Consider the following 26130-nt stretch of genomic DNA (forward strand, 5'->3'; position numbering starts at 1 on the left):
AAACTCTAAATTTGAATCGTAGAGATTGTTCCAGGACTATGTCGTTTGGCCCTTCCAGTACAATTCCTGCTCCCCCTCCTCATATATTAGAGGATCCATCGACGTGCAATGTCCACCAGACATTTTGAGTGTTGACATCTTGTAATTCTGCTGCAAAGTCTGCAAGTGACTGTGCTTTTATAGGGCACCTGGGTTCGTAATGAATCTCGTATTCTGAGAGTTCTATTGCCCACGCGGCCATTCTCCCTGCAAGGTCTGGCTTCCTCAAAATCTTGTGTACAGGATGGTCCGTCCTCACGATGACACGATGGTTCTGGAAGTATGGTCTTAAGCGGCGGGCTGTCATGAGTAGGGATAATGCCATTTTTTCTACCGTTTGGTATCTTGTTTCTGCATCCTGCAAGGTTCGACTTACAAAATTTATCGGCTGCTGCTCTCGCTTCTTCTCCTGAACTATTGCAGCACTTACTGCATCTTCTGTCGCAACTAAATACACTACCAATGGGAGTGAAATGTCTGGGCGTTGCAGAATGGGGGGTGAAGTCAAGAATTGTTTGATGCTTTCAAAGCTTAGCTCGCATGCTTCGTCCCAGTGGAACCGAGTGGCTTTCTTCAGCAATTTTAGGATGGGTTTGGCCTTCTCCGCAAGCTTTGGCATGAATCGACTCAGGGCTGTTAGTCTTCCCATCAATCGTTGCACCTCCTTCAAGTTTTTGGGGCTTCTCATACTCGATATTTCTTCACATTTCTCGGGGTTGGCCTCGATTCCCCTGTTTGTCAACATGAATCCGAGAAATCTTCCTCCATCAACCCCAAATACACATTTTTCTGGGTTGAGTCGCATACTTGACTTGTTTAACGTGGTGAACACCTCTGCGAGATCTTTAACATGCTGCTCAATGGAATTGGATTTTACTACTAAGTCATCAACATATACTTCAAGATTTCTGCCTATCATTCCTTTGAAAATTTGATCCATGAACCTTTGGTATGTGGCTCCTGCGTTTTTCAGGCCAAATGGCATGACCTCATAGTAATAGTTTGCCTCCTCTGTGATGAAGGTTGTCTTTAACTTGTCCCTTGGGTCCATTGGGATTTGGTGATATCCTGAGAAGGCATCTAAGAAACTTAGGACGTGGTGGCCAACGACACCATCTACTAACCGATCAATATTAGGTAGCGGGTACGCGTCTTTTGTGCATGCCTTGTTCAAGTCTGTATAATTTGTGCACATCCGCCATTTCCCGTTGGGCTTTTTAACAATGACTACATTTGCTAGCCACGTGGTGTATCGTGCCTCCTGAATGAACCCAGCCTATAGCAGCTTAGATGACTCCTCCCTTGCAGCCTTTCTCTTTTCTTCTCCCAACTTTCTTTTTCTTTATGCCACCGCTTTGCCTCCTTGAACGTGGAGAGTCTATGGCATGCCATGTCCGGGTCTATTCCTGGCAGGTCGGCAGTGGTCCATGCAAATGATATCTTGTTATGTACTAGTATTGCTGCTAACATTGATTTTTCTGATTCGCATAATGTAGCTCCTATCTGTAAGGACCTTCCATTATCAAGGGGTAGTACCTCAGTTCCCCCTAGCGGCTTAACCCGCTCCTCATCTTCCATTCGCGGATCTAACTCTTGAATGGATGTTCCATCCACATGGGTGATTTTCTCTATATTGTTTGACGATTGTAACTTACGCGGGTTTGGCATCCTTAAACTAACTTTGTAGCACTCGCGCGCTGTCCTTTGATCCACATGAATTGTTATTATGTCACCAGTAAGAGATGGGAATTTCATAGCTAGATGCGAGGTGGAGACGATGGCTCCCAGTACATTCAAAGAGGGTCTTCCGAGGAGTACATTGTAAGAGGTATTTGCATCCAGGACCAAGTATCTTATAGATATTGTTTTGGTGACCTTGCCCTCACCGAATGTAGTATATAGGTCTATGTATCCTCGCGTTTGGACCCTTTCACCGGAAAAACCAACGATTTCATCTACAAACGGAGACATTTGCTGCTTAGGGATTTGCAGTTTCTTGAAAGTTTCCCAGTACAATATATCTACCGAACTCCCTTGGTCAATTAGGACCTTTTTAACCGCAAAATTTTCAATTTCCACAGTGATTACCATGGGGTCATCCTGCTTAGGATCGATAGCTTTGAAGTCATCGCTAGTGAAGGTGATAGGAGGCATGTTTCTTCTGATGGGTGCCGACACTGCATTGACTGATTGCACTACTCTTAGATGTTTCTTACGAGCTGTTGCGGTAAATCCCCCTCCAGCAAATCCGCCGGAGATCGTGTTAATGGTTCCTCTTAAGGGAGGCTTGGGGCCTTGCTGCTGATTCCTTCTTTCTTCACGACCATGCCGGTTTGATGTTCGATAGCTGTGATGAGAGTCAGACTCTCTATGGTTAAGGGTCTCTTTATGGTGAGTATCATATCTCCTTGTATCTCCTGCTCTGTCACCGTTGCCTCGAGCTACAAAGCGCTGGAGATGTCCAGCTTGAATGAGTTCCTCAATCTTATCCTTCAGAGCTGTGCATTCCTCTGTTGAGTGGTCAAAATTTCCATGGTATCTGCATTGCCGTGTGGTATCTGCATTTGGAGGTGTGCTTGCTCTTCTAGGAGTAGTCAAGAGGTCAGTGTGCAAGGCCTCTTCTAGTACTCTTGACCTCAAGGCATTCAGGGGAGTATACTTGGTGAATCGCTGGGTTCGAGAATGGGTCGGTGGTCTTTGTGGGGCCTTACGCATTCCTACGTCAAATTTTCTGCTAGAGGTGTTGTCCTCGGCGGTAACTTTGTTCTTGAAGTCCTTCAGCTCTTCCATCCGTATATATTTAGCTGCCCTTTGCCTTAGCTCTGCCATACTGGTTGCTGGCCTTTTGCACAAGCTATCGGCGAAGGGTCCGCTTCTTAGCCCATTGATCATCTAGTGGAGGGCCACCTCTGGTCTTAAATTATCTATGCTGAGAGCAGTTTTCCCGAAGCGTTCTACGAATGCCCTGAGGGGCTCTCCTCTTTCTTGGCGCATATTTATGAGGGCTAGAGATGTGAGGTTATGCGGGCGTGATGTGGCGAATTGAGTTTCGAACTGAGCAGTTAAAACGTTGAAACAATCAATGGAGAAGGGCGCTAGGCGAGTGAACCAACTAAGGGATGCTCCTTTAAGAGAGGTGGGGAACACCTTACACAGAATGACATCTTCGGTAGAGTATAAGCCAACTTGTGTGAGGTATACATGTATATGCTCATCAGGGTCTGTTGTGCCATCGTACCTATCGATGACCAAAGTTTTCCATCCCCTAGGTAGGGGGGTCTCCATTATTCCGTCAACAAAGGGGTGCTTACGCGCTTTTTTCTGCACCGCGAGAGTGTTGGCGGTTCCCCTAGTTTGGGGGTTTTGTGTGCTCTCCTCGACGGTCTCAGCGCGTTGGGGTTGAGAGGTAACTTGGGTTTTACTGGGACGCGGTTGCTCCCTTTCACCCTCTTCATTGTTGCCTTCCAGTTTCCGTTTGATACTAGCATTTTCAGCTCGAAGCTCTGCCAACTCTTGTTGTATGGCTCGCATGATTACCATCTGACTGCTTTCTACTACTTGCGCCTCCTGTCCGTTGCTTGTCATGTTTCTCGTGGACACCATGTGCATCAACTTGCCTCGTCCCCACGGTGGGCGCCAAATGTTCCTACCAAATACTAATGTACTTGTAAACACAAAGTTGTATAGGGACCAATGAATCTAGTAATGCACACGTCCACCCTCTTCACTTCTGTTCTAAGTCTGGGAACCTGAATGTCTTCTCCCACGTGCCTGAGTGTCTTCTCCCAGTTGCCTGAGTGTCTTCTCCCAGGTACTTGAGTGTCTTCTTCCGATGAAGGATTCTACTGGCGGGGGGCCTGCGAAGTCACTCCGACGCTCAAGTCAGTGTCAGAGTAATAAATGACTACAATAGTAAAAAATAGCATGGTGTTTTACCTCGTGAACAGTGCCTTTTATACTACTTTAATGGGCCAAACCTTATGGGCCTAGGACAGACAATGCTTAATTTATATTATGTCTCATTAGCCGTGCTTAATTAGTCTAATTCCTATCTTACCGCTAATGTTCCTTTCTGCACGCACTTAGTACATATGACAACTTACTCTGCCGAGGTATCCTATGCCCTTGTGTTAAGGACATCGAGACTCATTTCTTAGTTTGCTATCATGACCTCCTCTCTTGTCCTCATATTATTTATCTGCCCTGATAAGTCTGTATCACGAAATTTGGATGGAGTATATTTGGATTTGTGCATATCAGGATTATCGGGCTGGAGTATCTTCGGCCCTTCAGGCTCAGATGGAATATATTTGGATTGCGCATTGGCATGTACCACGATTACTGGGCTGGAATATCTTCGGCCCTTTGGTCCTCTTAGTGGCTTCACATGCACCTTTTCCCAATATGTACAGTAAAGATCCAAAAACGCCTTGGAGCTCATTGCAACGGGATTTTCAATTTGAACTTATCGTTTCCAATCACAGAGTAAGTTTAATTTTACTTTCTTCTAGAGAAATTTTTGGGTTGGCATGCATGTGACCCTAGGGGTGTTGCATGTGATTGTAACGGGCTCCCTAGATTCCTTAGACCTTCTGAGATTCCAAGGGTGTGTTTGGATCACCAAACCAATAATCTCTGTGTCTTTAGGGTTTGGAGGAACGTAGAAAATAAGGCTAGAGTTGTGTTGAAAGCTTCAATCGAGTTAAGGGAAGTTAGAGTTGATTTCCTTTGTATGATTTGTTGTTACAGTAAATAAATTACATCTGCAAGTTAAATATGGAAATGAATTTGGATAGTGCATTGTTGAACTTGATGTTGATGGATTTATTAAATGGTGAAATCTAGACTAATGAAACCCAAATGTGATTTATTAGATACATGTTGAAATTGAGTGGTTGGAATGAGATTGTTGAAGTTTGGAAAAGTAGCTCCTGATGGTATAATATACCTGTGTTTTGCACTAAAATTAGTAGTTTTCAAATAGAATAGAACATAACCAGGGATGTCAACCGAGCGAGTAGGATACGAGTAGTAGCTCTCCCGTATTCTACCTGCTGGATAAATATTCGTCCCGTATCCATATCTGTTCGGGTATCTGTTATGCGGATACCAACATATTTTTTTAATATCCACAAATATTCATAGATACCAAATACCCGCGGGTATTTATAAAAAAAAAATATTTAACAACACGTTTTAATCATAAATCAAGTAAAAATACAATGCATAACATTTATAAATTTCAAACAAAGTGCAAATATTCTATTTAAATAGTGTTGAATGACAATTTACAAATAAATGAAGATTTTTTAAAACCAATTGATAAAAAATAACTCATTTAAAATCAATGTGTGATAATGTTTTAATAATTTTTTTAATTTAAATTAGAGTATAGTGGGTACGGGTATCCACGAGTACGGATACTATGATACCTGTACCCACCCCGTTAACATGCGAGTATAAAAAATACTCGTACCCGTTATCCGCGGATATCCATTTTCAATATCTATTTCCTACCTGTTACGAGTTTTATCTGTAGATACCCACAGATACCAGTGTGACGTCCCTAAACATAACAAATACCATCAGGAGCCAATTGCACAAACTGCAAAAATCCAATTCTGGCACAAATTTTGGTGTGACGTTGGGTGGTAGTATAAAAGCGCTCGATGTGGGTTTCAAGATTTAAAGTCAGAGAGCTCCAAACAACAAGTCATTAGGTGTCACGTTGTGCGATCACTTCCTAGTGAGCTCTAGGGGTATGCTATGTTGGATGTTGCTTGAACGTCTTTGGTCCACACATTACAGTGAGCCCCTGAGTTCAATGCATTGGGCGCCCTCCCCTACTGTAGGACACCATTTCATGTTATGAAAAATGCTTGATTTTTCTTAATGTTTGTGTGCTCAAGTGTGATATCTTGTTAAGTAGTTGTGAAAATGCGATATTTTGGTATAAGAAGAGGATGATAAGGTAGTTATTTCCAATGGGAGATGCTATCATAAAGGTTGGTATGAGATGTATTGATGATAGAGATTTAACTGAGATTATCCCGACTCTACTAGTACATGGAATCAAATAGATGTAGAGGACTAGTTATGAGCATCGAGAGAGGTTCTTGTCTATAATGTCGATAATAGTCAAACTTGTTAGACGTAGAATTCACCCTATCATGTTTTATGAATCAGGAGAAGGCCCAAACATGGTATAACTATAACTCTTGGGAATAAAAGTGATTGAGCACTGACCGATGCAAAATCTTAGAGTGTTAGTCAATACATCAGTCCTCTGGTGGTCATGGGTTTGTATGTAAATGTTGCTTTGATTAAGAGAATACTATGAATTTAATATTGATGATAATAATTAGTAAGTTTGGAAGATGACTATGTGTGATTTAAATTTATAACTATTATTCTAATTTATTTAAAATTTATAAGTTTTGAATGAGGAAATTTTTTTTAGTAAGGTTTTTTTCACCTTTTATGATAGTATATTTGTTTTGCAACAACAAAGTTCATGAATAAATGAGGAAATTGTTTGTAACATTTTATTGTCATTTTGAAATACTTGAAGAAACTATTTGAGAATTATTATACATCTATTTATAAGCTCTATTGTTTTGTCAATGTTGTTAATATACAATATGTGCATTTAACTTAATATTATTGTTAAATACTATTTTTGAACAATCACCAATTTCTTTAAATCAAATAATTTTTTTAAGACACATTTGATTATTTTTACTCTTTAATATTTTTGTTTATTGTACACTTCTTTCACAAGAAAATGTTTTAACTCCATGTACTCAATTGCATATTCCCTTATGTTGTGCACCTTTTTGACATTGAAAGATTAATAATATCTTTCATTTCATTTGTGTATGAAATTTAATTAATACTTAAAAATGGTAAGGGAGCGAGTACAACTATATCTGTAATCTAATAAGGATGAGGATGAGACAAAAGCTTTGATGTAAAGAAGCATTAAATTCATCCCATGCAACATTAATTTCTCTTCTCTTCTTTATGTAACTTCTCTAATAGCTGACAATAGTTATCTCTCTACATTGCATATCTTTTTACTTATTTGAGTGATAAAACTGCATATTATACTAGGCAAATTAGCTTGGTCAGGGTGGGGACGTCTGTGTCAAATGAAGTTGACGAATATTTTAGCTTTAGCTCGAATTCCAAAGAGATATTTAAATGAGGCTTTGGAATTAGGTGCAAATCTCTCATCAATAGATGATAAAAACATTCTCTATAGCACAAACCTAACCTTTTAGAGTATTCTCCTTATTCATTTCAACTTAAAATTTTTTATCCGTGCTTATCGTGTAATTGATCTTCATTTGTGTATCACACGAAGTGAATCTTGGCATGTACTCTATCGTTTACCAGATGAAGCACATGCACTAGTATATGTCAAACGAAAGTTCTTCATGTTCTTCAAACCTTATACTCTGTTGTCTTTAAAGCATTCAATTAAAATATCAAGGTGTTGCATTTTTGCTTTAACAAACTCATAACTACAACATGTAATAACTTTCCAATAACACTATTTAAGACCTATTCTATTTTTCACTTTTCCTCAAATTGGAGCATATCAAGGAACAAACTCAAAGAAAGAGACATAAAGTACCTATTAAGATCAGAAGAGAAACCTTGATACCCTTTTTATAATGTTGATATCCAATGAAGAAACATTTGAATGATTAAAGGGAAAACTTATCTCAACCATGTGTAAGGTATGTATAAAGCATGTGAAACCAAAAACACGTGTCACTAATATCATAAGGTGTGACTACATAAGTCTTTGTTAGAAAGAATATAATATGGAAAGACACAAAGAGAAAGACATTAGGAAAGACAAGAAAAAAAAACTAAGATCAAGAGAGAAACAATGATACCTTTTTTTAGAGTGAATATATCTATTGAAAAGACATTTGAATGATTGAAGAGAAAAATTATTTTAACAAGGTGTAAGAAAACTAAAAAACTATATAAGAGGCGATGACGAAAAAGTACAGGGTGAGGTAACTGATCACTAAGGACAAATGACTACAACTATGAGTTAACATATTGCAAGGACAATATTCCCAATAATTGGTAAGGTAGATGACTATGAAAAAGTGCCCAAGTAGTTTCAATAAGATGTTTGTTTTTGCTTTCAACCATTCCATTTTTTTAGGATCACGAGGATGCAAAGTTTAATAAAAGATACCATTGAATTTCATGAATTGCTAAAATTTGTTAAACAACCATTCACAAGCATTATCACTGAAGCAAACATGTATGGATATACTAAATTGTGTTTTAGTTTCCTTAAAAATATTAGGAATATAAAAAGCGGTTATGATTGGATGATTGGTTATAAATGGGCATGAGATTGATATGCATGAAGTTGGTGAGACATGGCTGTGGTATGGGTAGGACGTAATTCCATGACCCTCTTGATGAGAGCTCATGGTGGTACCTCAGGTAATGGATGGAATTCCACGAACTTCTTAGTAAGATTTTGTGGTGGTGCCTCAATATATAATTAAGTAAGGATTCAAGTAAGGATTGCATCCTGAAGCTCTAGAAAGTCAATTAGTCTTAAGTAGAGCGTACTGACTCGAGTGGTGAGAGTAGCAGGAAACCCTAGTCTTTGGCTGGCAAGATAATGGCCTTAGATGTTTGAAGGTTACCTTGGGCGTGGTAGGGTGAAATCCATTGGCAATGGCTCTGCAAAGCAGTAGAGACCACCACAAGTGCAAGCATCCAGTGAATCTAACTAATTATATGTATCCGGATAACTGAGTCTTAGATCTTGCATTTGTCTGCTATCACATGTTTGGATGATTGATATGTATTCTTGACTTTTAAATTGCCTGCTTGGATGTATGATAAAATCTTTTTACTCTAGCTTACCCTTTCTTCTTGCTTGTGTTTGTCTCGTGTGTGGTTTTCTCCTTTTGCGATGATCATCAATTTATTGATGTGAGCAAACATGGGAACCCCTGTTGAGCGCAGTGACTATGAAGATGTTGCAGCTTGATGGTCATGGATTGGTATTTGAGTCACTATTGAGGCCATGTTTGAAGAGTTTTAATTATTTTGTAATCCCCTACTCATGGGCAAGTCTTTTGGCCCACTGTTAAACTTTTATATTTTGTTCCAAACCATGTAATGCCTCTGTTTTCAGTGTTGGTATGATTGGATAACTGTAAAACTCTCACACCCCAAATTTCGTGCTCTTTGGATATTATTAAGTATGCGACATTTATTTTATTAGATTATGTATTTAAATGGGACGTTACAGTTATAATACACTCTTCATCAACTAAATTCAAGTACATCTTGAATAATTATCAATCAAGCAAAATATTTAAAATCTAAAGGAGTAACAAAATATGGGAAGGACCCCAATGAAAAGGAGACAAAGTTTGTTTATTAAGACTCACAAATCCAGAGTACACAAATATTTCAAACTTGACACCATCTTCTACAATTGTTAACTCAAGATATTGTAATTTTGCATGCATCATCATTGAAGAGATCGTTGATGCACATATTGATGATGATGGATAAAAATAGTAAACATATGATTCACATCCAATGTCAATCGTGTGACCCAACATCGGATCCTACAATATAATATTATTTTTAGTGAATATGAGAATAATATCATGGGATTTAGCCAATTGAAAAAGATGCAGTAAATCAAAAGGGGAATCAGAGAAATAAAGAACAAAGTCAAAAACAAGAAATGGAAGGGGTTAAATAATACCAATGCCATAAACTTGTATTTTTTAGCCATTGCCTGCAATTGTAAAAGGTAAATTTGTAGTTTTAGTTAAGAAAAAGAAAAGAGAATGATTACGAGACATGTGATTAATTGCATCAGAGTCAGGGATGAAGAAAGACAAGTAAATAAATTACCAACGGGTGTCACTAAAGAAATGTTACTAGTTGATTGGTGTGCTGATAAAGTCTTCAAATGTTGAAGTTGGATCAATCGAAAATAAAAAAACATGTAACTCAGTAGTAAAAAAAAGATGAAAAAATCCATTATGTAGATTGATGTAGTATTAAAAGACATTTTGTAAAAAATTGGTCAAAACATATGAAAGAGAGGTTGAATTGTATTTTAAATTTTTTTTAAAGATTTTCGCATATATTGTTTGATAACACAGTTAGATGGTAGTTTTTAACTTGAGAGGCGATTTCTCACAAATAACTTCAAAAATTAGAATTTTATTATAGAACGCTTCTAATGAAAATGTTTCTTCCAAGTCATGCAATTCATAACTAATTTATTATAGATACATATTACACATCCAAAAGGGCAACCATTATTTTTTCAAAAGTATAATATAATGAATAAAGAAAGTAGATGGGTCATTTTAAGATAAATAGAAATATAAGAAGAAATCGTGGGTGTCACAAGCACCATCCTCTACTTCTAGTTTCATGACTTCACACTATAGATGCATCCTTGACCCAATATCGAATCTTAAATTATTTTAGAGTATTTATTTCATGCCATCATTTCTATTCCCAGAGACATAAAAATGAGAGTGAATATGTTTACTTCCATTGTGTAAGTATGAAAAAATATTTTTCAATATGTATATTTTCAGAAAAAATGACCAATTTACAATTTAAAATATTTCTATTCCCATGAGAAGGAATTAGGTGGTGTCTAATATTCGCATGAGAATAGAAAGTATTAAGTATGATGACTACCTATTTGCACTACTTCCTTTCTTTCTTTCTATCTTTATTTTTCTTTAATTTTAAAACAAAATACTCTCTTTAAAGAAATTATCAAACAGATCTATAGAAAAATTGTTTCTGAGAATATAATGGTACCGGAAAACAAAAGCCCTCTTCGTCTTTCACGAGAGAGCGTCCAGCTACCATACAAAAACCTAAAATATTCACCGGAGTTCGCTGAATTGAAAGGTTTACCTTTCTTGTTATAAATCGGAATCAGCAGAAATAAAGTCACACTTTCCTCAAAATTAGCTTAGCAACACGTAAAGAAAGAAGCAGGAGCATATAACGAACCTCCAAATTTCCAAAGAAACTTGAACCAAAATCAAGAAAATCGGAAATTCAATGGCTCTGGTAAATCATATATAAATGAGGGAAGCTATAAGAAAACATATCAGCAAGTTAATTTAGGAAATGATGAGATAAAATTATGCATCAACATAATTTATTCCACATTAGTTCCTATGTTCTTCAGTACACCAGCAACTTTTAAACATGTTTTCCCAGTAAAGTTCATGGCACCCAGAGCCATTTCCAGCAGAATGGTAACCTATTTATCAGAAGTAAATTTGAATACACCCCACCCCACGCCTTGTATATATAATAGAAAGGGAACATGGGAATCAAATGTGCCTAAACCTGTACAGGCTAACCACTAAGAGTTTATACCAGCCACACAGTAACAAAGTAAGCTCCCCTGTCATGAGAAAAAGAAAAGACAAGAGGGAACAGATCAAGCTGAATATATCATGATACACGGAGAGCCTGATTGCAGATATATCACAATGCAACCATATTGTTATGGCATTATGATAAATATACAGAAGGGGCAGAGAATTTGCCACAGAAGCAACTTCCACTTCAGATTGCTCCATATATACTCAACAAGTACAGACGCAAGGTTGTACAGTTGATGAGATCAGCACAACTATCAACTATCAACTAAGCACAGTCTCTGAGTTCACATGACCCCCACTGCTCCCAGTATAATTGTTAAATCCAACCACAGGCACAGAGCGCTGAGCAAAATCTAGTAATAATTTCCTCTGGTTATCATTGGTGTGAGGAAGACTTACACGCAAGAGTTCAACAGGCATTTCCCTACTAATTGCTTTAGCAGCATCAGATCCAATTCCCGACACATTAGGCGTCCCTTGTACAAGCAGTGATTGCATGATACTCTGGTACTTATTCATGCAATACATTGTGAGAAGGCCAAAAAATTCATCAAATGAGGCCTGCCAAAATGAACGATTAGCTATATAACTGCCAGCACCATGGGGATCAGTAAGAAGTTCAGTGGCCCTCTCAAGAACAGATACTAAAATAAGGGAGGCACCGTCTCCAGCTGGGCTTCCAAGGGGGCGTAGAGGAGGTTGCTCTGTGGAACAAACTACAGCTGCAAGACAAGCACCTAGGGCACCAAGATCCATTCCCTGAACACACTTACAAACAACCTTAGCAAGGTTACTTGTAGTCAAGGCAGCTTCAGGTTCGGATGGTAGACTACCAAATAAAAATCTCAAATGACGAAAGATGGTCATGCTGACTATCCGCATAAGCTCACTACCAGAACCAAGTAGCTGAAGATACTTAGACACAAGTTTACGCCCTTTGGGTATAGACACTAACCGTAAGAAAACAACATCATCCTTAGCACCAAGCCCAACTTTGCTTCCATTCTTTCCCAGTGGATCAACGAGTTGGATAGATGATGCTAGTCCTTCCATAAGGATCTTCCGTCTTCGTCTTAATTGAGTCCCACCATCTTGTAGTTGATTACACTTTAGAAAACGATCAATATCCTCTACATCAAGAAGAAGATAAAGACCATCTTCAATTGCGACTCTGGCTGCAAACAGAGGCTCCTGTTCAAGGGGCTTCTCTGAAATATTTCGCTCAGAACTACCACTAGTGGAAGAATTTGATGGATCAACTTCAAGAAGAGCATGAGGTCTACGAATAGCAAGGAATGAAAACCTCCCTAAAGTATCCACCTGAAAAGAACCAGGGGTGTCCAGATTGGCACGGATTCGTGCGGGAACATCTTTTAGTTGTGTTGGGCTAAATGAATGTTTCAACTTAGCCCCATCTTTTTTAGCAAGACAAGCTTGGTGATAATAGTCATCATGATAGGGGTCGTTGCAATGAGTCACAGCTTGCTGCATTCTAAGAATACTCTCAATTTCATCACTAGTCATATATTTTGACCTAAACTGTAGTGAACCACTTTCATTCTTCTGGCTACTAGCATCGGAACCTTGTAGCAAAAAACGATGACTCTGTTTACCCTTATGAGTTGATTTTGGCCTGTGTTCTCTGGTATCGGCAAGACCAAGCATATGATCATATTTGCTAACCATGGATGATCCAGAAGAAAGCTGAGGGTTCAATAAATGGGATTGGAAACCTGACATGTAGCGTCCTGGTTTGTGAATGGGATGAAGATGTCTATGCTGCTGCAATTGGGTCAATAAATGAGGTGATAATGATCCACTCTGATGCTGTAATTGTTGCTGCAACATATTACTGAGGAGGTTTGGATGATCTCCAGAATACAACCCAGATTGGTTGACCCAGGGATTCTGCATTCGATAATTTAGAGGTGAGCTAGTAGTAAATGGGCGCACATTTCCACTAAAATGTGATTCATGTTTTGGTCCACTCAACTGTAGCGCAGAATTGAAATAATGTGAACGATTTTGTGACGGTAAAGCCACCTGAGCTCCACCAGTATGAAAAGGAATGTTCAAGTGACCTGTACTGTGATTTGGGGAAGAATGTTGGGACCTACCACCAGGTGGAGGATACGATGTAAATGAGGATTTTGGTGCCAAAATAGGTTCACTAGAAAACCGAGTAAGCTCTGGTCGCTTGTCAGGATAAGAAGATGTTCTATACAAGGTCTTTGATTCTTGTAATTGGGCAGTAGAGGAATGTGGTTGTGATGACCACCGCTTTCCATCCTCAGTATTTTCACTATCATAAAAAGCCTGATCAAACCAGTTAGGTACGGGTTCACTAGAGCAATGTTGGAGTTGGTGTTGCAGCTGTCGCTGCTGCTCAGGATATGAAGATGTTCTGTACAAGGGTCTTGAGTCATGTAGCTGAGTTAGAGAAGAATGGGGGTGTGATGACCATCTATTGCCATCCTGAGATCCTTGCCCTTCACTGTCATAGCTTTGCTGATCAAACCAGTAGGGAACGTCATCCCTTTGTGACCATTCAGAAGCAGAGGAATCTGTCAAATATAGGAAAATAAATATTTCAGTCAATGAAAAAATGCATGATAAGAAATGGAGGATAGATCCTTCATAAACCAAAAATATTTCACTCAAGATAGTAAATCTGCATCATCTAATGGAAGTGAAAAAATTGTTAAGCTAGAACCAAATACATTCTCAAGAACCTTATTGATGCTTTGCTTTGAGTTTTTTACACCATTGTTAAAATGCAAAAGAATTTTACACACACACACTAGAGACCTCCTGCATTATCACAAAACCAGAGGAATCTCCTCAATAACTACATATGTAGCATAGATACTAACACAGACACTACACAGGGACACGGATTTATACATCAGATCATTATGAGTTATTTAAATTGACAATCAAGATTCATGTATTCAAAATCATACATAATGATTGTGTAGGATTTGTTACTTATTTCTATAATCATAATAGGAACTTATACAATAATTTTGAGTTTTTAGAAAATCATTGTATTTGTCCTTATTAATATAAAGTTGTTGAGTCAAAATTATGTTGGAGACAAAAAAATGTCTTTTGAATTAGACACTTCACCGATGTGTTGTACGTGTGCCGGTATTCAATACTTGTTAGACAAAAGGACACACAATTTAAGAGACGTGTCCGAGCTTCATAGATAAATACATATTGCACAACTTTGTATCTATTAGTGTGATTACTTCTAAAGAACCAAGAATAGCACAATTAATTCTCAAGCAATATGTTACTGACTTAACATTTACAGGCCCCTTCTATAACGGGTGGAACTTCCCCCACTTAAAAGATCATCACATTAATAGCTTGCAGCAGAAGCCAACAGATTTGCATATAAATCAATGCATGTACACAGCTTAATATCTCTAAATGTAAATGCATGTTAACAAGGTTCTCATTGACAAAGCTGTAAAGAGTGTAGGTATTGTCATTGAAGATCATGGAAACAGTGGAATGGAATCATGGTTTTGTTTTGTCACATTTTGGGATTTCGGGTTCTATGTCACACAAAACTATTCTTGAGTTAATGGGTTTTTTGGCTAAAACCCAAGCCCAATAAACTGTTCTCTTTCATGCACAATTGGTTTCACATAACTAACTACCTAGTTAATGTTACATTTTTCCGACCTTCCTGTCCACCAAGCAACTTCCTTCCCTAAAGGAAAACCTAATCAGTTGTGGTTGTTCCAATTGCTCAATCATGCCAGAAGTGAAGCTGTGGAGACGTGTACCACTCATGGTTTCACATTTTTCTCCTTCATTCATAGTTGTCACTGATTTATTTTAGTGATTTATGTTAAGAAGTGACCTGTTTTATGATCCCACAATTTACAATGCTGTGAGTCCTTCATAATCCCAACCACATAATCTCAATTTTGACTACCTTGAGTAGCAGCAAATCCGAAAAGTCAGAGTATGACTGCCTTTTCTGTAACTTTTACTGTTATTTTGTGAGGAGAACTGAGAACTACTGGTCATATGCAACATCTTTAGCCTATTATTTTAAAACTGCCTGGCACCAGCATGCATTGTTCGTCATCACCATTCACACATACATTATTTCGAGACCACCTTGTGTCAAAACAAAAAATTAAAGCCTTTTGTTAGAAAGAAATTGACCATCTCCAAACCCTTCTCAACTCCACAAGCCTCCATCGATCATGTTCCTTCACTGTGAAGTGAAGGGTATGAGTTCCTTAACATCTCCATTTCTATTTCCCAAAAGTATTAGGATTATTGAATTTGGGACAACAGATCATTACTACTTTTCCTGCTTACTTCCCATCCCACTCCAAAGTACCTTGCAAACCATTCATAGTCCTAATGGAGAACATGTCCCAATTCATCAAACCAACAACACCAACTCCAATCTTCATTCTCCCTTTGCAACATCCTTTAAGTATTAAATTGGCTAATAATTTGATTTCTAGAAATAAGCTTACTCAAGCCTTGAACTAGTCAGAAACTTTTTCAGCCTCATTGTATCTACCTTCTCTCAAGGAGGACTAATCTAAATGCTAATAAAGGCAAGATGTGATATACTTCCTGAAACAAAATACATTTGATGACAGCACCAGAATAAAGGAGATGCATTCCAGTCATCTGGCCACCTCAGAAACATGGCCAACTTTCTCGATATACCTTCATCACAAGTGTTTACATCCTCCATTTAATTAACTTACATCTCTATTTCCACATTTGTTTGCATAATAATTTGCTGAATCTTTCTAAGTATGATGTTTGTCAAGTTATATTAGGACTACTGGGACTTGTTACAGAATCCGTTTCTATTGGAACTTGTTACAGAATCCGCTTCTAAGGTTATATGGCTTGTAAGTTTTATTAATGACTGTACATGTGACATGGACATACCTTACAAAGCACGATGTTGTTTCGCATGCAAAAAAAGGTCTAGCTGAACATGTTTGCCATGCTTTCCCTCTGCACCCTTACTATGGTTATGTTAGATCCAAGAGCTGTCAAGTGTGTCTTAATTGGCTATCTCTCAAATAAAAATGGGTACAAGAGCTATCACCCTCAAAGCCATTGGGTCTTTGTGTCAATTTTCACCTTTCACAAAATGCAATACTTAACTGTCAGCTCTCAATTTCAGTGGGAATGCATTCTAGAATTTGAGTCTGTCTTAGAGTTCAAAGAAAGAAGCTGATGAAAGTTACAATGAAATATAAGTTGAAGATCAGTTCATTGGAAAATAATATCAAAGGTGGGAGTCATTAAACTGAAGGTAAATGTGCCGGGTGATTACCGTGAAGGTAAATATACCTAAATTTACAAGGCACCAAGTAAATGATGTCTTCCTTAAGGGGCTTTCCTAGTGCTAGATTCCTTGGTAATGAATGGTATTCATTCACCATTTTGAAGGGAATTGTTCAGACGTGTGATATATCTTTAAGATATCATTGGATACTTATTTTTAGGATATCATGGACTTTTTGTTCTTTCCTTTTATTTCCCTTTTTTAATCTTTACGCTTGAGAAGGGAGATTATTGATTGTAAACATAATTAATATACAATTTTTTTTTTCTTTCAACTAAATTATATTCATACTTCTAAATAGTCTCTTAATGTGATGCTGTCTCATTTCTTTCTTCCAATTTTGTTCTGTACAGTATATTGACATCAAGTAAATCTAAGACAAACTTCAAAGAAATTATAATAAAAGGCCTAACTAAAAAGGGTCCCCGGAAATGTATTAGAAGTGATAGGATTTTGCGTTTTAATATAATAAATACATTAAAAGCTTCTAATTACTTAAAAAATGTATTAAATGAGATAGGATTTTGTGTTTTAATATATAATGAATACTTTGCTTTCCAATAAAAAATTTCTACTTTACTTTGTTAAGGCCACTTATCGTCATATTAACAAGAAAATAATTTTAGAAAGTAACAAACATTTTCTTCCTTTGACACCACAAGATTATCGTTTGCCATCACAATTTAAACTATTGAAATGCAATACTAAGAACCTCAAGTGTTAAAAACTATAAAATTTAAAGAAAATGATAAGTGTTGAGAAGTAACAACAATTAGCCAAATTTATTGCAATTGCTTACTCACTTTCTCTTGATCCCCGTTCACCAATAATTCCCGGGCTTCTTGGTCCACTAACAACCTTGTTCAACTGAAATAAAAATAAATAAATAAAAACTTAATATCTAATTTTGTTGAATAGAATATATGATCACCAAAGGAGAATGGGTTTATTTTCAAAACAATAAAACTGAAATATAAAATCAACCACTAATTGAAACCATGTAGGACAGGGAATAGATTATAACCTTACAAGTTGACTTTGTGATGTTTGGTTAGGTTCAATGTTATCAATATCAAATAACGGAAAATATCGAAAACCCCAAATCTTTTATAAAGTTATAACTAAAACCATGACAGGTTATGGTGGAAAAATTGTGGTCAAAAGAAATATAATATATGCATTTTTTAAGAAAAATACAAAAATATAATTGTAATGCAAAAGTAATGATATTATGTCGGTGTGACCGACAACAACTACTAACGATGAGCAGCAACGAGCTAGGATAGGCAGCAACATATGTGCAAACTACATTGACACTAAAGAAGAATGGAGCCAAGGGCTATTAGGGTATTAGGTTAAATTAAGTTTTATTGGGGTTGGCCCTATTTTTAACAAAGTATCAACTGGAGCTTAAACCCAACGGAAGACAGAAAAGATAGCATTAGTGTTGAGCCTTACAAGTAGAGTTTCTTCTCTGTGTGCTACCCCTTTAGAGTAAGGTGTCTTCTCCGCACTTTGATGCCCCTATTTCTTCTCCACACCACTACCCCACCTTTTCTGCCATATTCATTTTGTACCGGCCAACGGAAAAAGCGACCGCCATGAGAAACCTGCTTTGCCACCACCTTGTTATGGCGATAGGCTACAAAGCCACCACCAGTTTCCACCATGGTGCTACCATAACCGAGTTTTGATAACTAGTTAGGTTTAAAGTTCACTTTCTAAGAAATACATTAAAGTGGATGACATCAGACTTGGGAGATACATTAAACTCATGCAACACCTTGTCAACATTAAAGATATATTGAAGAACATGTTGAAAGTTGCTTCATGCAAACAACATCTCTGGAATAGGAAAGATATCAGGGTTGCAAAGTAAGTCACGTCAATGTTCAGTCAAGAACATTTAATGTGTCTTGAAACCTCAATGTGTACTCACAGTCAAAAAGAAAGTATTAGCCAGTTGTGTCGTGTTACAAAGAATAATCGGTCTTAGTAAGGAATAGTGGTATTCCAAAGAATATTCAATCTTAGCTAGGAGTAGTTGCATTCCAAATAATATCTTATGTTTAGCAAAGGGTGGTGACAATATTGATAAAATCGCAAGATCATAAACTCGCACAATGTTGCAAGTTTGGAGCACCAAGCGAGTTGACACGAAGGGCAGATTGTAAGTAGTGCAGATCGGAGTGAGTATGCAAGGATACTCGTTGAACCGAGGATTGTAGGCCATGTCGATCCTTCTAGTCCTATGATTGATCGACCCAACCCATGAGAAGGCCAATGCTCTTGCCTAGGGTTACATTCTTTGGCGCCGCTACTCTTTGGGTCATCGATGCTAGCCAATCTCAGAGTCATTAGCCTCACCGCTCCCAGAGTCACCGACCTCGCCGCTCTTGGAGTCACTAGTGCTCATCACCCTCGCCCTCGCACGTCATGCAGTTTGTGATGCTTAGCCTTTAGTTCTCTCTTTTTATTTTGCTCTCCCACCTCCGTTTATTTAAGGGTTCCTTTTAGTGATGTAGTTGCCTCAGTTGTTTTGCAAGCAACTCGAGTGGTTGTTGTGCTGACATCCACACTCATTGGTTCTTTTTATACACGACTAATGCACTATATTTTACTACTTAAACTTACTATTATTATAATAATAGTTATACTTATTATTATTATTAACAGTATAGTTATTATAATAATTATAGTTATTATTATTGAGTTATTTTTATTATTTTTAATAATACACTTGTTTATGGATTTTTTTTTTATAATTGTGACTCTTACAAGTCGGGTTACGATCCTCGAGTTATGATCTTTTATTGTCTTTCTGATCCTCAAGTTTGACAACACTAGTGGTGACGTTCCAAATAGTTCGAAATAATACTCAGCTTTAGCTAAGCATGGTTGAGGACCAAATAATACCATTTCCATCAAGCAACTACTAGTGAAAATCAATTGATTGAGAAATGAACATAATCTTTATTAACATACGAATTAGTATAAAAACACATTATAAATTCTTATCCCTTAACTATTTAGATTACATGTTAATGAACAGTAACTAATCTTAAAAGGACACTTTTGAAAATTTGAAAAGCAATTTTGGACAATCCATCAGTCAAGTCAAACTATTGTCTAATGACATATAATTATGTTAACTTGCAAAAATTTTAAAAAGTCCTAAAACATAATTCAACCCTCCTTTATAATGTTTTTGACCTGGCAAAAATTTAAAAAGTCCTAAAACATAATTCAACCCTCCTTTCTCGTGTTTTTGACTTGTTTATATACAAATCATCATGAAGGGACGATTGCAAATAGATATAATTCTCGCAATCATTGTTTTATGGACTAGTAGTATCAAATTACTATAAAAAAGATTGAATACATGCCTTTAATAGATTTGATTCCAAAGGATAGATTACAAGTGTACACCTTTATTTTAGGTGCAAAGTAATGTAAGATCGTGTTAGCTAAATTTACCAATGATGAATTGGTTTTACCTATGGGGAGAAGTGGAAGAGCATTTCACTTGGTAAACTTTAAGAAGACTAAGTTGTAAGATTTGGAGGAAGAGAGTAGGGGACCTATTTTAATTGATTTGAAGGAAGAATTCCAAGGAACCTATTTGGGAGGTTGAAAAAACTAAAAAAATAGTTCTATGGAGATATTAATCAAGGCCTCTAGACTAGTTTCTTTTCATCCCCAGTCCCACATTTAAGCCATGAGATTTTTCATGTGATGGACAACTCTTGGATTGAGACGTCCCATCCTAAAGGTGTCCAAAATTAGTAATTCAAAAGGTAAGGGCAAATGTATCCTCCACATAGGACTAAGGATCTCTATAGTAGTAACCTTTGATGGACTTTGAAGAAATGAAGAGCCCAATGTCATCATAGGGGGCATGGGTGACTAAAGATTCGAGTCATGATTAGCAAAATGCATTGATGGTAGATCATAAAGAAACCTTAAAGTGTTGATCAAAAAATAAAAATAAAATAAAAAAATACAAAGAAACCTTAAAGAATGCACTATGGTTCTCCAACTCTTTCTTAGCTCTAGCAGGTATAGATGCGAAAGGTAAGAGTTCATTATAATCACATATCACAATACAAACTTGCCCAACGTATGCAGATATATGGTCAAGGTCATCAAGTATTGACAAATTCCATACAAGCATTAAGTGTCAAGAGCTTGGACCTTGGTCCAAACAAATTTACGAGTGACACATGAGGGAAAAGATCAATTTGATAGTAAGGAGGGTAGGTTGATCACATTGCACAATTGAGCGTCAATCTTCTCTCATTGGCACAAGCAATAACTACTAAAGATTATGTTGATACACGAGCCAAACAATCTATAGGGTGATGTTAGAAGCCCAAGGTGGTAGTTTGAACAGTTGGTTTCTCAAATGGAAATGGGAAATTAGAAAAAGGGAGTGTAAGAACCACTAAAAGCCATGGTAAGCGGGACGGGAAAACATTGGAACAGAAAAACAACACATGGAAGATATTGTGTGTACTTTACTGTCTGTCAAAAGTGTTATTGAAAATCAGTGATAATGCGGGTTTTTCATGGCAGCCCATGGAAGATATTGTGTGTACTTTACTTGACGCCACAACATGACAGTGGCAATGCGGGTTTTTCATGGCAGCCCATGGCAAACACATTTTGGATAACGAGCAGTGAATGCAGAACAACTATGATGGAAAAGGCAAAGGAAACCCTATGGAAGCAGCAGCAACATGGAAAAGAAGACTCTTCAGCTGAGGCAGCAACGCTTGTGAAAACACCCTAGTTTAGGCACAAGAGATTTGATCTCTTTAGTGTGTTCTATTGGGTTTAAAGCCCAAATAACTTAGATAAAAATTGGGCTATTTATGGCCCAATAAAATCTTTATACTTAACCTAATATTCGAATAACACCTGTGACTTCTCCTTCATCCCATGCCCACTGCCGTCAGTCGTCATTAGCAAATTGCATGTCTGCTTTTATTTTTTGCCAAGTGTCACCTACGTTCTTAATTTCTTTTCTTTTCTTCTTCACTTCCACAATTGAATTTCTAGATATAATATCATTACTTTACATAACAATTGTATTTATGTATTTTTCTATAATGCATATATCATATTTCTTTTGACCAAATGTTTCTGCTATAACTCGATATGATTTCCATTATAACTTTATAAAGGATTTTTGGGGTCTCCAATATTTTGCACTATCCAATATCGATAACACTATCTGTAAAACAATGTCAAATTGAGTTGGGGTGAGGGTTAATGGGTTATGTTTGCTAAAGTGGGGCAATCCTACACCACTTTCGCAATCAAAAAAGACACTACACATGGGCACATAACAAATCCCGTATCAGACCTCCGATGAAGATGCAGTGGCCTTATCTGAGTACGTTGACAATTGATTGGGTCGTTGATGGCCAATGTCAAACTGGTCACATCAATCCATGGCTGTGTCAAAAAAAAAAATCTCCAAAGGAGCGAAACCAAGTCATCAAAAGAAGGGTAACAATTAAGGATGAAAACAGAGGCACATTTCTTGGAATGCCTTTGCTAGGGACTCTGGATACCACGTTATGACAGAAAACAGAAAAACTGGACTGAAACTGTGGCTGAAAACACAGCAGATGTAAGTTTGTATAGACTTGTGGAATTAACTATACCTAAATAGAAAATATTCCGTTTTCTCTAAATCAAATATTATACACCGACAAACTATTATTAATGCAATAAATGCAGAAATTATATTCTGATTTTCAACGTTATCTCACCTATTTTTTACTATAAAATAATAAAAATACTTCTACCTATATGTAGAGTTTTATTGAATACTCCCCAGCATCCAGAGAAAGCATGATATATCACAGTTTCAGAACCTTACCTTTAAAAAAGTTGTAGTAAGATCATCAATATCAGAAAGTGATCTTATATCCTCTGCCTGCAATGTGGAAATGTAAGTTAGCTGGACAAAATTCTAGCATCTTGTCTGCAAAATTAATTTGTTATGCCCACATTGACTAAGAATTGAGATTAACTAGATAAAAGTCAAATATAATGTTTTAGCAAAAGATTAAGTAGACCACAACTAAAAATTCCAAGGCAACACAACATAAATTTAAAAATGGCCATGAATGACAGCAACTATAAATTAAAGTGCTTTCATGCAATATCGATTCACAACCATCTCATTTGACTACATCAACTACTCAAAAAGTTTATGTTTGGGGTGATCATGCAAATGAAATTAGTTTGTGGTAACTATTTAAGATATCATCATTTTTTAGAGAAAGCACTCAATATTTAGGTATCAATATCAGTTTTGGCAATTCAAATGACGCAGTGTGATATTTGTTTTCACTTAAGTGCAAGTCTCACTCAGATAAGTTAACTTTGTAAAAAGCTACACATATTGTTGCCACCAACTTTAAATTTTAGAAAAAGAAACAAAATTAGACTGAATAATACCTCTTCTTTATTGAGAAATAAATCTTCCTCGTTGAATTCCACAGCAAGCATGGCCTTATATTCATCTTCCTCTTCTAAACCCCCCAACTCAATTCCCTCAACAGCATTTTTCCCAAAGAATGCATATTGTGATGCATCAAATACTTCACCATCTGCATAAAAGAAGAAAACCAAATCAAAGAGATTTCAACAGTTGTAACATACAAAACACAGTTTGCACATCTAAAATCCCATCAATACGAAACACAAACTAAACACCATATAAAACAAAAAATCGATGATGAAAGGTCACAAGATCTTCAATGAGCATACAAAAACAAGGCTCTCAAATAGAACATTGAATGAAATAGCATATTTGCAATCTTATTGGCAGAGTTATACATTACTGATATACACTACACTCACCTACTAAAGGAACCAACAACAGCATAACCAAAGATATCCAGAAAAGAATAAGAATTCGGACTCTAAAATCAGCAGGATAAACTTTTCAAAATTAGCAAAATCTAAATTTTAGTTCAGACCTTACAAGAACTCATTGTGCTGCAGTGAGCTAAACATATTAAAAAAAAGAAATAGAAACTCAGAGCAGATAGTTTAATCCCCGTTTTATTTCGCGATCAAACTCCTAAGTAGAACCAGATCTACATGCAGAAGCAGAATCAAAGAACACAAAACTCGAAAGAAGCGATTACAGCAAGCGCGTAATGAAAACAAATAAAAACGCAGGGGAAGTAAAAACATAACAGAAGATAACAAAATAATGAAAAGAAACGAACTTTTGGAAGTTTGTCCTAATGATTTGTGATCATCGGTGCTGGGAGCAGCGGCACCAAAGCCATCCATGAAGGAAGAGAGAAACGCGAACGGTGAAGAGGCGAAGTTGAACGCGCTTCGCGAAGTGATGTGTGCGGAGAGTTATGTGAATTAGGTCATGGCAGAGATTGAAGAATGGTTTTGGGTTGAGAAAGGGAAGTGAAGAAGAACCCTACCACAGAGAGAGAAGAGGGAGAGAGAGGGTGTGTTATAGTTGAGATAGCGTACCTAATTTTTTTTTAATTTAACTGAGGGAACATTTTTGGTGAGATTTTGTTTCGGTAGTTTTCCGGGGAAGATACCAAAACATAAGATTTTTTTTATTGTTTTTATATTTATTAGTTATATGATTTCAAAAATAGGTGAAATTGCAATTATTTGAAATTAAGTTTAACAATATAGTTTTAAAATTAACCATACATTTCTTAATAATTTAATTAAATAAAATTGACATTTTCTTTAATTTGTAACTATTTTCTTATTTTTTATGTTTTATATTTTGTGATAATTATACCTTTGTTATTTTTCTTTATACGAATGAAACACGAGTTTTAGTGTTCACTTTTTTTATAACAATAATAGTAAAATTATAATTATAAAAGTAAATATAAATAATTTTTACAATTTTATATATAGTTTTGATTTATTTGTACATACTTTTTATTTAGTTAAATTTTAAAAAAAATGTCACTCCAAGAATAAAATTGAAAAAAAAATGTAAATATCAAAAAGATGAATCTTTTAGTATACAAGTATAAATAGATATAGATAATAATATAAGAATAGATATAGATAATAATATAGATTTATTATTGTTACCGATAAAACACATGTATTAGGCTAATTATTATTAAAATAAATAAAAATATTATTAAATTCATAAAACAATAAGTAATTTATAATAATAATAATAATAAGATCAAAATGAATAGTGAAATATGTAAAAAAAAAATGGTTACCTAACAATTTTTATGTTACAAGTCTCACATTGATTAAAAGATAAGGTCAATTTAGAGTATATAAATAGGTGCAAATCTCATCTTATAAGTAAATTTTGTGGGATTGAATTAGTCTTAAAATTCATTTTTTAGCTTGATATCAGAGTCATGGGTTAAAATCTATCATAATGATATTTGTTGTTTAGGTCTATTGTTCCACCCATTAATGACAAGTCTCACTCGAGATGTATATACTTTAACGTGGAGGTGTGTTGAAAGTCTCACATCGACTAGAAGTAAGGGTAAGTCATGTTAACTTGGCACGATTTCATTGTGAAAAGATCATATCAAAATGACACGACTTTAGTGCAAAACATTTTTAAACTGAAGATGTGTAAAGGTGATACGACTTAAATTCAATGCATTTTAATCTAAAGTCATACCAAGATGACACGACTTCAGTTCAATTTTGATAAATGTTGTGATAGAGTGACACAACTTGATGTCTACATTTCTTCTAACTTGAATTGTGAGCAATATTTTTACTAGTGTCCTATACGAAGTCATGCATAAAAAGTTATTTTAACCCATTAATCAACTAATATAATACACAATAATAACTTGAATGGCTTCAAGTCTTTAATATTTCATTAACTCCCTAAAATGTGTTTGTGGTGTCCTTTGTGAATATTTTTCAACCACTCACTCTAGGTTTCATACTTACTTAAATGTTTACTTTTAATAAAACATTTATATCACTTTAAAGCACCATTAATGGTAGCAAACACATATTTTTGTCTTTTTAACCATAATGGTGTACTTTTGCTGAATAAAATATAAAATAAAATTAGAAGAAAAAAATAGAAATAAGAAAAATATCATATTCAAATGGATATAAGTGAGAGCTTTTTCCTACACCATACATTTTTCTTCCTACACTCCTAAAATTTTATAAATACCATAAATGACCTCCTTTAACTTTGACTAGTAAAAACATAATTACCATTTCTCTCCTTATTTATTCCCTTAACAACCCTAACCCCTCACATTTACCCAAGCATCGCACACTCAACCCTTGCAT

General features: G+C 36.2%; 1 protein-coding gene and 1 pseudogene across 1 annotated transcript; both read right to left on the reverse strand.

Annotated features, from left to right (window-relative positions):
- Positions 1-79: 79 nt before the first annotated feature.
- LOC146880927 (uncharacterized) lies at positions 80-3624 on the reverse strand (annotated as a pseudogene).
- Positions 3625-11225: 7601 nt separating this feature from the next.
- On the reverse strand, positions 11226-24340 carry LOC114168702 (protein PAT1 homolog). The gene is made up of 5 exons (XM_028053610.2): positions 24075-24340; positions 23296-23447; positions 22712-22768; positions 17625-17688; positions 11226-14038 (listed from the first exon to the last, which is right to left on the reverse strand). Exons 1-5 carry the CDS (start codon positions 24139-24141, stop codon positions 11736-11738), a joined length of 2643 nt encoding a protein of 880 aa, XP_027909411.1. The 5' UTR covers positions 24142-24340; the 3' UTR covers positions 11226-11735.
- Positions 24341-26130: the final 1790 nt, after the last annotated feature.

This window comes from Vigna unguiculata, chromosome 11, assembly GCF_037176805.1.
Source record: "Vigna unguiculata cultivar grain cowpea cultivar isolate G323 ecotype 2 chromosome 11, ASM3717680v1, whole genome shotgun sequence".
Taxonomy (NCBI): domain Eukaryota; kingdom Viridiplantae; phylum Streptophyta; class Magnoliopsida; order Fabales; family Fabaceae; genus Vigna; species Vigna unguiculata.